Genomic DNA, 14,043 nt, shown 5'->3' with positions numbered 1-14,043 from the left:
TGTAGTTATGCAAGTTCCTACATGTGGTAAGAGATTGATGGGCATTCTCATATGTGTTCTACAACTAGCCCTCTTGTGCTTACCTAGCAGAGGACACTGAAATTGCTATAATCTCAAGAGTATCGATGCTACATTACTCTGGGTGGACGACGGATGCGATGTTAGATGCGAATGGCTCGTAGGTGGTGGTGTTGCAACCATTTCTCTATTGGGGCAGCGAAGTTCGTTATATGAGTATGTGATGGGCCCCCAGTTAGTCAATTTCGAAGCCTGCTGAAACTTTAAAAATGTCCTGGGGGGATCACATGAGGCAGGGCGGTCAGATTGAAGCGGCCCTTTTTTGCCCCCCTCCCTTTTCCCTCTCTTGAAATCTGATGATGAGGATGCCGAGATGCATGTGAGAGGGGTCAGGGGTGGTGCGCTCTCTCTCTCTCTCTTTCTCTCTATGGGATGGAGTACATGAAAAGAATAATTGGAAAAAACGTTAGAAATTACACAGGCTCACCATCGCCACCCTTCTCTCTCTCTCTCTCTCTCTCTCTCTCTCTCTGTGTATCGCGTCTCTTCTGTGTGCGTGCTATGCGTGCTTGCTGTTTTTGATCCGCCACTCTCTGGGTTTTGCTTTTAAAATTTGACATTAGACGAGGAGGAAGTATCGTAATTTGGTCAAAACAGGATCCTCTCTCTCTCTCTCTCTCTCTCTCTCTCTCTCTCTCTCAGCCGGCCGGCACGCATCACAATACGGTCTCATCATCATCTCTTGGTCGGTCGAGCTTTGACAGGTTTTCCGTCTTGTTATACGAAGGCTTTTGTCCCTCCCTGCTCGAGCCAATTCGCCTCTTTCAGATCCACATTGTGTTGCCCTTTCAGGCCCTGCATTTTGGTACAATACGTTGCAAGTTCTGTAGCACGCCCCCCTCACGTCGAAGCACGAGATCCCCCGTTTTAGCATGTAGGCTCAATTTGCAGAAATCCGTCCTTCTTCTGGCTGCGGCAGCTGCTTGATTAGTGCGCCCAGACACAATGTCTGCCCTCAGCCTTCAGCCGGCGGCCTCCATTAAGCGATCCTCCTTCAGTTCCAATGATGGCACTCCCCTTCATCCGAAGGCCCAGACGGTGAACGGCGAAGATTATGACAGCGACTGTACAGACTGTTCGCAGTAGGACATCCAACATTACCGCTGCTGCTTTGATGTTTTCTATTCAGTCCAATTGCCTTAATTTCATTTGCTGAACTCTTGATCCCCAATAATGCAGGACGCCAAGGACACTCTCGATGTCACTTCTTCCCGAGTTGGCTGGTGCCATCCCATTGCTGGAGCGGTTTCAGGTGAATCACAGTATTTATGGCAGCAAGTTGCAACTGCAACGTAGGCTCCTTGTAGTAGTGCAATTTATCTGCCTTCACAAACAGTAATTCTAATTCTATTCTTAAGTGCGCAATGCATCTGTCAAAGTTTTTGTGTATTTTCATCTCAACAAGTGCCTGTATATATCTTCCCAGTTAGCAGAAGCCCAAACTGGATTTGCCTGGTTGCACTTGTAACCGGCTTTTGAGTGCGGTTTTGAGTCTCAACAAAGTGCATTGGATACTTGTGTCTTCAACATAGTGGCTCCCCAAGTTTCGTGCCCCGTACCTCCATTTATCCATTTCTCACTATTGGTTTGGTTGTAGTACAAAGATGACGAAGCAGATGGTTATCCCAGTAGAGTGGAGCTGAACTAAGTTTATTAGCATTGAACTTGGTTCACTGGGTCCTTATGCTAACCAAGGGGCGCTCAAGACATGCAAAGCACTACTCCAGTGAGGTGCACAAGGTGCAGTGAAATAGAGTCAAAGCAATGGATTTGCAATATGCCAGGTCAGGTCAGGAATTTATGAGCTAAAGCAGCCTGCCGACTATTTGTTCATAAGAAGTCTCATCATGGGGTGTAGCATCCAGATCCTTGCTTAGTTTAAATGTTGGATCAAATGGGGTGGCCATTGAAGTGACACCATCAGGAAAGTACCCGTTAACCAACTGCAAGGCATGCTTTTGCTATGACACAAAAATAGTCTGAAGGTGGGACAACCTCCATGCCCAAAAAGTAGGACAACTGACGAGGTCAGTCATCTCAGAAGTAGAAGACAGCTGTGTCCGGATGGATTGAATGTTAAGAGTATGTGAACCTATAAGGATCAAATCCTCCGTAATAAAGCACAATGTAGCAAACCCCCTCCAAATCCTTAAATATGTGCAAAATTGGATCATAAGGAGAGGGCTGGAAAGACCAGTCCTTAAAGGAATAGATCAATCCAATGATACCAGGCCTGTGGAGCTTGTTTCAGCCCATAGAGGGCTTTCTGCAAGCAAAATATCTTATCCTCGTGGCCAAGAATAGGAAGCCAGGTGGCTGAGCCACATAGACCTCCTCTTCCAGAATACCATTCAGAAAGGTGCTTTTTACATCCATCTGATACATTGGCCACTTATGATGGGCAGCCAACCTTGGAGATGAATGGACGTTTGGCAGCTTGTAGGTGCAAAAGTGTCCTCGAAGTCAATATCTTCTTTTTGACGGAAAGCTTACACCACCAACCGAGGCTTGCATCTGTCCAAAGTGCCTTGTACTTAAAACAGTAAATTTACTTTGTGGCAATCACCTTCTTGTGACAAGGATAGTCAACAGGAGTCCCCATTTCAGTTGATATTCTAGCTCCTATGCCATGGCTGGACACCAGTTAGGATCTCTGAGAGCTTCCTTCCACATCTTAGGCTCATTATGCATGAGATAATCAACTGTGAAGAATGATTGATTAAAATGCACTGGAGCAAGTTTTGTGGAGCATCTACAACCATCCAAGGGAGTGTTAGAAGTATACTTGAGTCTTGCATGGTTTATTGGTACCAATGAGGCAATGGGTCCATCAGAGATTATTATCTAGAAGTAGATGGCTCTATGACAGGATCGGGAGTGAGAAGTGATCTAGGCTCACTAGACATAGGAGAGGGTGTGTTATCCGTAGATGAAAGAGAATGAAAACCCATTAGTCTCATCAAAGGTGATATCTTGCTGAGTATACATCTTGTTTGTGTGGGGATCAAAACACCTGGTAAGCCTTTGCCTCTGTTGAAAAACCAACAAAAATGAGCACCTTTGCTCTAGGTTTGGCCACATGTCCTCTGGAGTGTGTGTGTAAGCACGACACCGAAAGACACATAGTTGGACAAGAGAGAGCTGTTCACTATAGAAAGCTCCAAAGGGATTGATGAGGCACTGCTGTTGTGAGGCTACAGTTGAGGAAATACACCAAAGTGTTAATTACCTCAGACCAAAGTTATTTTGGAAGCTTTGTATAGTAGACAACATAGAACGAGCCACATCCACCACACCATTTTGTGAGGAGTGGGTAGAAGACAACTATAATTGGATATCATGTTGCTATACAGACTAAGTAAATTTGTTTGAAACAAACTCATCTCCACTAGACCCACTTATATCATGAAAAATCATTCACAACAAACATATACTATTGTGCACAAGTCAAAGGTGGTGTGGGTGATTGGCCACTGAGGTTAGTATGTACCAACTGAAGTATGCCTTAAGCGTAATGTCGGGCTTTTTGTAGGAATGGCATTTGATGTTACTTGCTCAATTTATGCAGTTTGTAGACATTCTTAGCTAATTTCAAGCAATGAAATGCTATCAAGAAGCTTATCTCACGATAGCTCATTAAGAGTACCATATGAGATGTGTTCGAGATGATAGTACCGTAAATACTCCAAATAATTAGGGCCCAAGTCATGAGTGTGTGCACTTGATTGGACTTAGAGTTTCTCTAAAGTGGGCGTGGACAAGAGCTCAGTATATAATAGAGGCCATCCAATGAGTAGTGCCATAAGTCACAATCAAACCCGTTGACTTATCAATGAGCTCAATGGTGTCTTTATTAAAAAAAGGTGGCTCGTCCTAGTTGGCAAAGCCGACTAGCTAAGAGTAGATTGATCCTAACTTTCAGGACAAAGTAAACATTGTTGATCGTGGGTTGATTTAAGTCTTGGTTGGTATAAAAAAGAATTGAATTGACCAGGTGAATTTTAGCCTTAGTGTTATCTTTGCACCAAACAGATCCACTTGAGGGTTTTTGTGAGATGAAGATGTTGCAAATGGGGTCATATGGTGAGTAGCACCACTATCAACAATCCATTGGATTGGATGGCTATAGGAGAGAGTTGGGTGGGCCTCAGTTGGTTGTTGAGGCAGTTCAGTAATTTGGACCAAACTAGAACACTCTCAACAAAGGTTGGATGGGCTTGAGGACTAAGTTTCATTCAAGGTCTAGTTGACCAGATAGACATGTCCTTAGGAGTTTTAAAGGGTGAGGATTGAGAGGGATTGCCTTGAGTTGCATTACTAGTAGGGCCAACATTCTGCTAGTGGTTGCTATGAGAACCTTGATTTTGTTTTGAGGTATGACATTTTCCCCTCTTTGCCCTTGCGGAGTAGAAGTCTAACTAGAAGTGCTAGGGGCGATCCCTTTGGCTTTGGCATGACACTCCTTGTCCACATGGCATGCCTTTTGGCAATGGGTATAGAAGCGCTGTGGCACATCGCACAACCACTTCTTGGCATCCACTTGAGGGGAATTATTTTGTGGAGTATCACCTTTTCCTTTAGACTTAGTTCCATTACTTGATTCTCTCTTCTAAGAGGTAGAAACCATGGCACCTATTGGAGAAAGTGCATTTAGACCTGATCATGCAGCCTTACAAAGTGTAGGAGCTGGCATTCAAAGTTGTAAAAGGAGAGCATGTAGGGCAAGGAAATAATTTGCTGAAAGAAAGTGCAATACTTTGGTGGTAGCTTTTAAAAAAATAGAGAAACTTGATCATCTTCTAGCTTTGTTGTGCTAGTGGTGGAGAATTCAGCAAGCAACCACTAACACTCAGCCAACTCGGCTCTCAAGTCATCCCCCTCCATGATGAAAAATTGTTGTAGCTCATGATCATTGTTAATCTTGCGTATCCCATTGTGAGTTGCATAGTGCTCAATAAGGTGAGTCCAAAGGTTTGATGTAAAACTAGAGTGTTGGAGCTATAAGTGAAACTTTGGCTTTAACCTTTCATAAGCTTGACAATTGCCGTAGCATTGCAAGCTTTCCATAAGTGGACTAAGTTAGGATAATTGGGAGGACAAGGCTCAAATTCTTGAACTAAGTCCCCAAGTCCTTAACTCTCAAGCACATGTTGCATGAGGTTGGACCAAGTGGTGTAATTTGATCAATTGAACCTCCTCGTGTTTGTGAAAGCATATTTAATAGTAACAACTAGAGTATGCGTACTCAATGACAAGAAGAATGCCTATGAGCTCCAAAGGAAAAGAAAGGTTGGTTTGAAACTCTTGGTGGGATCTTGAAGGGAGATATTGGAACTAGAAGCTCCAACGAAACCCAAATAAGTAGAGATATTGGCACTAGTAGGATTGAAATGGGTGGATAATTGGAACCAGATGGTCCTAAGAGACCCAAAGGATGAGAGAAAATAGAACTTAAAGGTCCTGGGAGTCTCAAAGCATAACGGAGGGGGAAAGCGTCCTTGAGAGTAGAAAATATTGAATCTAGTAGGAAAGCGCCCTTGAGCCTACTATTCTTGGGGGTGCTAGTACATAGGTTGAGGAAGGGGCCTAGAGGCATAGACGTTTACTAGATGGCAAGATAGGAATTTGAGTTGACTAACCATTTGCAAGATTGGCAATGCGCTAGGTATAGGAATTGAGAGTCCATAACTTTCAGTGTGCCCATAGGCATGTATGGACTTTGGTTCAAATGAATCCCTATCATAAAACTCTTGGATTCCCTTCGCATAGTAGTTAGGCCTTGACACAAATGTGGAAATCTTGAAATTTGAACACCTGTTGGTAGTGGACTATAAGTCACATCCATTGGGACTGAGGGTTTACTTGATGGCAATTGAAACCAACCTTTCTTCTCAGATAGGATGGTAATTCCTTGATCAAGCACTTAATTACAATAATCGGTAAATAAACATAAAGTGAAATGCACACTTTATCTCTTTAATCTTGTACACCCCTTTCGGTACTTCTTTATCTTATATTGCAAATGGAAGGAGTACATTTGAGATCCTCTGATCTCCTCTGCTAATCCAAGTGCCTCTTGCTGTCAAAATTGACCACGAACAAGTCTGCAAACCAATTTGCCCCTGGGTTTACTTGGGCATTGGCCTTCACCTTGCTCCTTGAAAGACAAATTCAGTCCCAAATGTAATATTGGTTGGTTGGCTTTTTGAATCTCCTTGAAATTCCTTAATTTCAGGTGTTAGAATTCAAGTCCTAGGTCCTTAATTGTCAGCATGCATCTCAAGGTGGCTATCAAACCCCCCCCTAATTTCTGCTATAAATTAGGGTTTATAGGCATTCATGTGTATTTACTAAATTTGCGTGCTTTGTTTGATTTTTAATTTTCAATGTTTGTTTTTGTAGAAGAGCATGCACACCTAAACGCAGCAATGAGAGCTGAAAAGGCTAATCATGCACTTAATTGATGCTTTTAACAGGTTGATGGATTTATACGATTGATGCAAAAGCAGCTGCAGTCTGGTGGGAAACGTGGTTTTTTCTCTAAAAGATCAGTGGCTCCCCAAGGCAAAGACAAATATACAATAGAGGATATGCTGTGCTTTCAAAAGGTTTTTACTTCTGCTTTATAAGTCATAATCTATATTCCTGCTTTATAGGTCATATTGCTTATAGCAAATATTTAACGTCCAAAGGTGGAAGCTTGGCAAGCAGCCTTTGCTCATACTTATATGCTATGTATGCAGGATCCAATTCCAACATCTCTGATGCGAATAAACAGCGACCTTGTTAGCCGGGCAGTAAAGTTGTTTCAATTGGTGCTAAGATACATGGGTGTGGATGGATCATCTGGTGCACCACATAGTCCACAAGAACAAGTGGAATTGGTTATGAAGCTTTACAAACATACTTTGAAACGAGCTGAACTTCGGGATGAGCTGTTTGCCCAAGTGTCAAAGCAAACACGCAACAATCCTGATAGGTAACAATCTTGAAAGGTTTAGTTCTAATATGTGCTGGATTGCTCCAACCTTGGGATGACAGGGAGGGAGGTTATGTGATCTTGTTTGTGGGTTGGGAAATTCTGACACTCATCTTGCTGATTTAGTAGGCACTTCACACTGCACTGGCCACTTACAGGGCATGAATTATGATGGCCCTTGAAGATCATTTCATGTTCAAGCCCTAATTTTTTCTGCTGCAATTAATTTTGCTTTAATATTTTAATCCTGAAGGGTCGTCAGCTGTACAAGTATCTGAAAAGACCTCATTTTCTCTGTCTGCAATCAAAGATTCTGTTCTATCTTGAGATTTACTGAGCCTTTCCCTGCAGAGAAGGCTCAGAGGTGAAAGTGACCATGTGGGTTGGAATGAACTTGGGAGGACATATGGAGGAGCTTGTTGGGAAGCCTGTGGAACGTAAAGTAGTTGGTGTTTCTTTAAATGAGTGTTTCAGAATCATTCTGATGGAGCAATGGGAAAGTATAAGCCTTGTCTTTTGGCAATGGCCATCTGCAAAAATAAGGCATTGATTATGATGAGACATATGCCTACGTTGCATGGTGCTCTATTATTTGTAACATAACATCTTGTTGTGCACATTCCTAACGACTTAAATATTTAAGCTGGTATGTGGGTGTCTTAGTTTGCAGGCTTTAGTGCTTGCATTTGGTGCATGTCCATTCTTTCCACCTTAAACATCTGTTTGAGGCTTCTCTGTATCCCTTGGCTTGTGTTGGCTTTCCGTTGGATTGGATTTTTATCTAGAGAGGGAGTCTTGCTCCTTGGTTGGCATTCTTCATCGACAAACTTCATCGGCATTGGCATTCTTCTTGCCACCCATGGATCCGCATCCTCTTTGGCCTTTTGCCACATCTAGGATCTGAAAGGGGTGTGTGTCTTGTATTGTCATCTCTTGCGTGGACGAGGACATGGAGTGCACATTAATGGATTTCTTTTTGGGCATTGTAGGCTGTTTTGGGCACTTTAGATGGAGTGCACATTAATGGATTTCTTTTTGGGTCTAGCCACTTTATTACCAATTGTGGCCCTAGTTTGCCTATATACTTAGGTTCTGATTGTGCTTGCTTTTGTGTTTCAATGCCCTAGTTCTTGCATTACTTGAATCCTCATTGAGTCCCAATACAGGTTTTCAGATCAATGAACTTGCCCTTGGTAAGCACTAGATGCATCATTGGCAATTCATGTAGCCCAAATCAGAGCTGTGTGAACAAGCATGTGTATATTTGTGCATTGTGCATTGCTGTTTTGTGCTTTTTGTCTCGGTGTTCAAGCATGCATCCAACGCTTTTCACCACAAGCTGGCAATGGTGGCAATATGTAGTGGGGACATGTTGACATCCATGATGAGGACAGCCCGGTCAATTAGTTGGATGGCATGCAAATGCAATTTATGTTATCCATTACCATTGCACAAAGTTGTGTTGCCACACTCATCATCATCCAACGGCCTTTGACCTCTTAGCAGTCAAGCAAAAGTTTTAAATCCTTATTAAAAACAAACAAACAAAGCACAATCTTTAAGATTCTTTAACGTTAGTAAAAGGCACTATTAGTAATTGAGCATAGTTTTGCATTGATTTGAGTTTTGAGTGATTTCTTTTCTATTGAGAGTGATTGGCTTTTCATCAGCCTTTGGCACTCTTATTCTGCATGTCTATTGATATACCTCTTGGAAAACACTACCTTCCTTGCAATTTCACATTGATCTCTTGGCTTGCGTATGAAAATGTCCCAAGTATGATTTCAAGCACACAGCTTGAGCCTCAAGATGTTTGAGCTATGGCAGAATTTTGGTCATGGAGAGGGAGGTCCATGAGGCTCTAGCTATGTTCTTGTTTGAGTCTATCCTTTAAGACACTCTTTGTGGCTCACACCTCTCACAGATTTGTTCAGATATTCTTCATCTTATATTGTTGGCCATTGTTCCTGTACTTCTTGGGCTGGATCATGCATTGGCACAGGCACTTCTTGTTGGTGCACTTATCTTTCTTGAGGACTTGTGAGTGAAACTGGAAGGTAAGCTGCAAATGTGCATAAGTGGTGGAAAGTGCATATGCTTTCACTCCAAGGATTCAGTGGGATACACCATGGTCATAGGTCCAAAATGAGTTTTTATTACAATGACAGAAAAAGTGGGAAAAATCTTGGTGCTATTCCTGTGCTAGAACAGTTGATTGGGAACATATTCTCTCAATGCGCTCTCTCTGATCATCTTTGCCATGAGTATTTGCTTATTTCCATGTTTATTTAGAAATCTTTGTGTGTCTACATGTCAAACTCATTTAGATTAGCTTTGGTTAATGTTAGTGTTAGAAGTGAATGAATTTTTGATGGCCAGTTTATAACTGCTGTATTGCCAGATTTTACTGAAGGTTGAAGTTGGCGAAAGGTTTCAACTTATAAACTGATGTTATATGAGTGCCTTTTACTAGTCGGTTTGTGTGTAATTTACTATATTGCAGAGGTTGCACCTCATTCGTTTTAGAGATGCCCAGGCTCCAGCTAGCCAAGTACCTTTAGACAGACTGTCCGGCCAGTTGCATGCTAGATTTCCTGCACAGGTAGGTACTTCTTGATATTTGCACAATTCTTGCAGTTTCAGAGTTGGATTACTGGGCATTTTGAACTGTGTGGAAAGAAATCACGTGTTTCTTGGAGTCCAGTCCTTTGGAAGCCTACAATTCCTTTAGACACTCCCTAGAGCTGGTAATGTGGATGTTTCCTGCAAGGTCTCGCTTCTACCACTGTTTCTGATGTTTTTCCTCCAGGACTGTCCATTTTGCACATTGAGAGTGATTTCACACAAAAGGTGGGTATGTAATTAGTTACATCTAAGATGTGATAAATTACATATTGATTTCATCACTTTGAGTGGATAGTTATCTCTTGGTAATGGTAATGAATAAGACTGCTGGTGCTATGCATTTCTGAAGTTGACTATTTCTTGTTTATTTAGTAAGCTGAGGTCAGATTTTATTTTGTCAAAACTTTCTATGTTTGTGACATTCTAGAATGTTACATCCAAGTTATAGAGAAGTGCATGATCTTGATTGTTCTTGCTTGTGCAGGACTTCGCTAGTGAAAGCTTGGGAGCTTTTGTATCTTTGTGCTTCTGCAATGCCACCCGGAAAAGATGTTGCAGCTTATCTTTCGGAATACACTCATGATGTTGGGCATGCACAAGATGTAGACTCTGAGATACAATCTTTGGCTCTTAAGACCTGGAATGCACTAAAACGTACTATCAAGGCAGGGCCTAGACGCACAGTGCCTTCACAAGATGAAATAGAAGCACTTCTAGAAAACCGGAAACTTACAACAGTAGCCTTTTTCCTTGATGAAACATTTGAGGAAGTCACTTATGACATCTCGACTACGGTTGCAGAGGCAGTGGAGGTACGACTGTTCATTATTTTGTTTTTCTTTTGTTTAGTACAGAGTCACATGAAATTCCATCTCCTGTACACAGCAAGAGCTTTGACTGAGCTGTTTGTACACACTTTTTTCGGTTAAACTATGAGAACAAATATATTAGTCTACAAAGATGGCAATGCTAATATGTGAACACAGCTGCAGTCTAAAATATTGGAAATAAAGATAACTGGTCCTGGTCAATATCACGATATCTATAGTAGTCCTAAAGCGATTGTTGGAAGGATTCACAATCTTATGAAGAAAGTCTAAGATTTAAAAGTGGAATCAACAAAAAATTGATTACGAGATTTGTGTATGGTCCACAGTGCCCAAAACTGAGAATTGCCTCAAAGTTGTAGGGATGATCCGAAATAAGCAAAAGTTCATGCCAAACTTTTCAGAAGGACTTTATCTGGGGGGCGGGGGGTGGAGTACCAACCAAGCATCTCAATAGGAACATTGATATTTAAGAGGGAGTTTTTGTTAGGAGACGTGTTCTACATTGTCTTTTTTTGTGTACATCTCCTGCTTGTGAGCCTCAATCTGAATCAGAAGTGGACTTGTGTCAATCCTGTTCATTATGGACAATTAGGTGGGGATTAGAGTCCATTTGCACCAATTTACTTGAGTCTGTTCACATGGTCAGTCCCAGCTGACTTTGGTGGTGCATTGGCAGCATTTTGTGGTCTAGCTGGTCCAGTTTCAGGTGCATTATAATAGTGCCATGTGGCCGTCCTGGGTGGCAGCATTTATCACACCTTTTATTGCAGGTTGGACAGCATTTATGATTATTTTATGCCTGGTCGGACTATTTCCAGGATTTCACCACTTTATGAGGCAGGTCGGCCAGTTTGCCTATGGCTGTCTATTTGTTGCTGTGTCACTGACTGTAGCAGCCTTGTATTCAACATCTTATAGTGATGAGTACAGATTGTTCCTTCTCTCTTTGTGTTCACTTAGTGTCTCTCTGTTACACTTATTGTGTTCCTTTGTAGTTTTGGTGTGAACACTCCCTTATTCAACATGAGCACTTTTTACCTTTTACCTAGAGTTATTTGAGTATTTCAAAATATGATTAAATGTTCATCTTTCTATTTGAGGGTGGTCCATGGTCAGAAAGCCCTATAATTATACTTGGGTCGTCATTGATGAGATACCCAAGAGAAATTGAAGATTTAGTTGGGCGGTTAGATTGACTAGAAAGCTTAGATGACTAAGACTTTTACACTTAGATAGTCACATTGACTAGAAGTCCATAAAATGAGTGGTTTCAAAAAGTGAAGCTAGCTGCTCATGATTGAAGAAACAAACCATGAACCGGCGGACCTATATAATGAATCTCTCTAGAAGCTAAATTTGGCGACTCTTAAAATTTAGGAGATTACTATTTTTGAAAGTTGCTCAAATGAAATTTTTGTTTATGTCAAAGGCTTCGGAATTTCGCAATGAACAATTTTGTCTCAATAGCTATCTCAAATTCTTAACCATTTGAGGGATTTTTAGAGTAGAAGGTTTGAAAACTTCTTTCTCTAAAAAATAGACGCGTGGCATCTAAAAAAGGACATGTGTCATTTTGAAGAGACAAGAGACAAGTGTCCTTACACTTGTCATTTGTAACCTCTACTTTTCACTTTTGAGGATCCAAGCCCTACACCTATATATTGGAGGTCTCTCTCTTTATTTGAAACAAGCTCTCATGTTGAAATTTTAGGCTCACGCTTTGTACTCTTCTATCTATTTCTCATTCAAGAAACACTTTTTACTTAGCTTGATCTAATCCAAGCACTAAAGAAGAAAATCAACTTGTTGTCTAGAGTTTGCAAATATTAGGGTTTTAAAACTGTAATTTTTAGAATTGTAGCAAAATTAGCTCTTTTATATATGGTTCAAGCACTTGGCACCCATGGTTTTGTTTCAATAAATTCTTGAAAAGAGGGAGGGGTTGGTTCTCCTCTCATCGCAATGTTGATTGTTTTCTTTTTCACTTTGACTCTCTATCTTCTAACTTTCATGGTGATAATTGATTGAGTTGGTTAAGTTCAAAGTATTGTCATTCTCGTGTTCTTTTTGCTTACAATGCATGTCGAATAGATGGATGGACTAGTTTGATTTGTCTTGTTCAATGTGACCTATTTGTTGCCATATGGTGTTCAATCCAATCCAAACCATTGATTGCTTTAAAGTGCATGCTTGTGACCATTTGGGATTGTTGTAGGTGTTATTCAAGCTTTTTGTCCCATAACACGTGTGCATGCATTCCTAATATACTATGCTCTCTCTCTCTCTCTCTCTCTCTCTCTTCTTCACTGCCCCAAGAGAAGAGCTCGAGCAAGATAACACCAAAGCGTCACTCTTATCTAAGCTATTGCCTTCCACATACTCATATACTAGCAACCCTTACTTTCCTGTTATGCAATAACCCAACAGAGGCACCGGGTTATGATGCGTGATTTTTCCAATGGTTTCCATCTCTACCATAAATTCGTTGTCGCCCTAAGCTCATGAAGAAAGCATTTTATTTAAAAAAAAAACACGATCCTAGAGAGTTATTGTGTCCCACATGCAAAACCCTAATTTTTGTGGCCCAAACTTTCTATAAATAGGTATGCAGCCCAGCACTCTCCCTTAATCTTATTTTTGTAGGTTTTAGGAGCCATATCTTAGTTGTTGACATCTCTTCGTGAAGAATATCGCGGTCAGAGCTTCCCATTGATGTCTGCTATTGTGTGGTACTTGATTCCAGTCTTCCTCTCCTCCTGCAAGCTATTGCCTACATCCGGGAGCTATCACGTGCAATTTGCACCTTGCGTTTGTTGATGTCGCCATCATTCAAAATCTGCGTTTGCTGAGTTTCTCTCTCCTTCAGCTACCACCTACACTTCATGTACAATCATCTACTATTTCTAGCTGTTGTCCAGCTTTTCTCTCTTCTTAGGTACCTGTGTTTTTGGTCTTTCTCTCTCTTTACTACTTGTCTGCTTAGATCCAGCCTCTTTGGTTATGTTCGCTATTGTTCGATGCATGAAGGCTACCTTGTTGCGTTTCGGGATTTGTTTTAAAGTACGACACTCTCGAGCTCCTAATCTTTGCCTTGATCCTAGAGATACAAGTGTAAAAGGCTGCATGTGTAGTTATGGTGTACCTGGTATTAGCTTGCTTACAATGCGAGCTGTTGCCTACATCCGGGAGCTATCACGTGCAATTTGTACCTTGCGTTTGTTGATGTCGCCATCATTCAAAATCTACATTTGCTGAGTTTCTCTCTCCTCCAGTTACCACCTACACTTCATGTACAATCATCTACTATTTCTAGCTGTTGTTCAACTTTTCTCTCTTCTTAGGTACCTGCGTTTTTGGTCTTTCTCTCTCTTTACTACTTGTTTGCTTAGATCCAGTCTCTTTGGTTATGTTCGCTATTGTTCGATGCATGGAGGCTACCTTGTTGCGTTTCGGGATTTGTTTTAAAGTACGACACTCTCGAGCTCCTAATCTTTGCCTTGATCCCAAAGATACAAGTGTAAAAGGCTGCAT

General features: G+C 41.4%; 1 protein-coding gene across 3 annotated transcripts in view; it reads left to right on the top strand.

Moving 5' to 3' along the window:
- Positions 1-345: 345 nt before the first annotated feature.
- The window catches only part of LOC148036013 (kinesin-like protein KIN-14I), a 53,136-nt gene continuing 39,438 nt past the window's right edge, over positions 346-14,043 (top strand). The window contains exons 1-6 of one of the 3 annotated variants that reach the window (XM_087678014.1): positions 346-782; positions 871-1,160; positions 1,258-1,330; positions 6,555-6,686; positions 6,822-7,057; positions 10,167-10,494. In XM_087678014.1, coding sequence (XP_087534140.1) covers positions 1,024-1,160; positions 1,258-1,330; positions 6,555-6,686; positions 6,822-7,057; positions 10,167-10,494 — 906 coding nt within the window. In that variant the 5' untranslated portion in view covers positions 346-782; positions 871-1,023. Of the gene's footprint in view, positions 1,161-1,257; positions 1,331-6,554; positions 6,687-6,821; positions 7,058-10,166; positions 10,495-14,043 lie in introns of all 3 variants that reach the window. The other 2 variants (XM_087678013.1, XM_087678016.1) reach the window with 2 other exon arrangements.

Source organism: Lygodium microphyllum, chromosome 5 (assembly GCF_053477565.2).
Source record: "Lygodium microphyllum isolate KBCC chromosome 5, Lygodium_microphyllum_v1.1.10, whole genome shotgun sequence".
NCBI classification, from domain to species: Eukaryota; Viridiplantae; Streptophyta; class Polypodiopsida; order Schizaeales; family Lygodiaceae; genus Lygodium; species Lygodium microphyllum.
The sequence above is the reverse complement of the archived record's forward strand: the minus strand, read 5'-3'. Positions and strand labels throughout refer to the sequence as shown.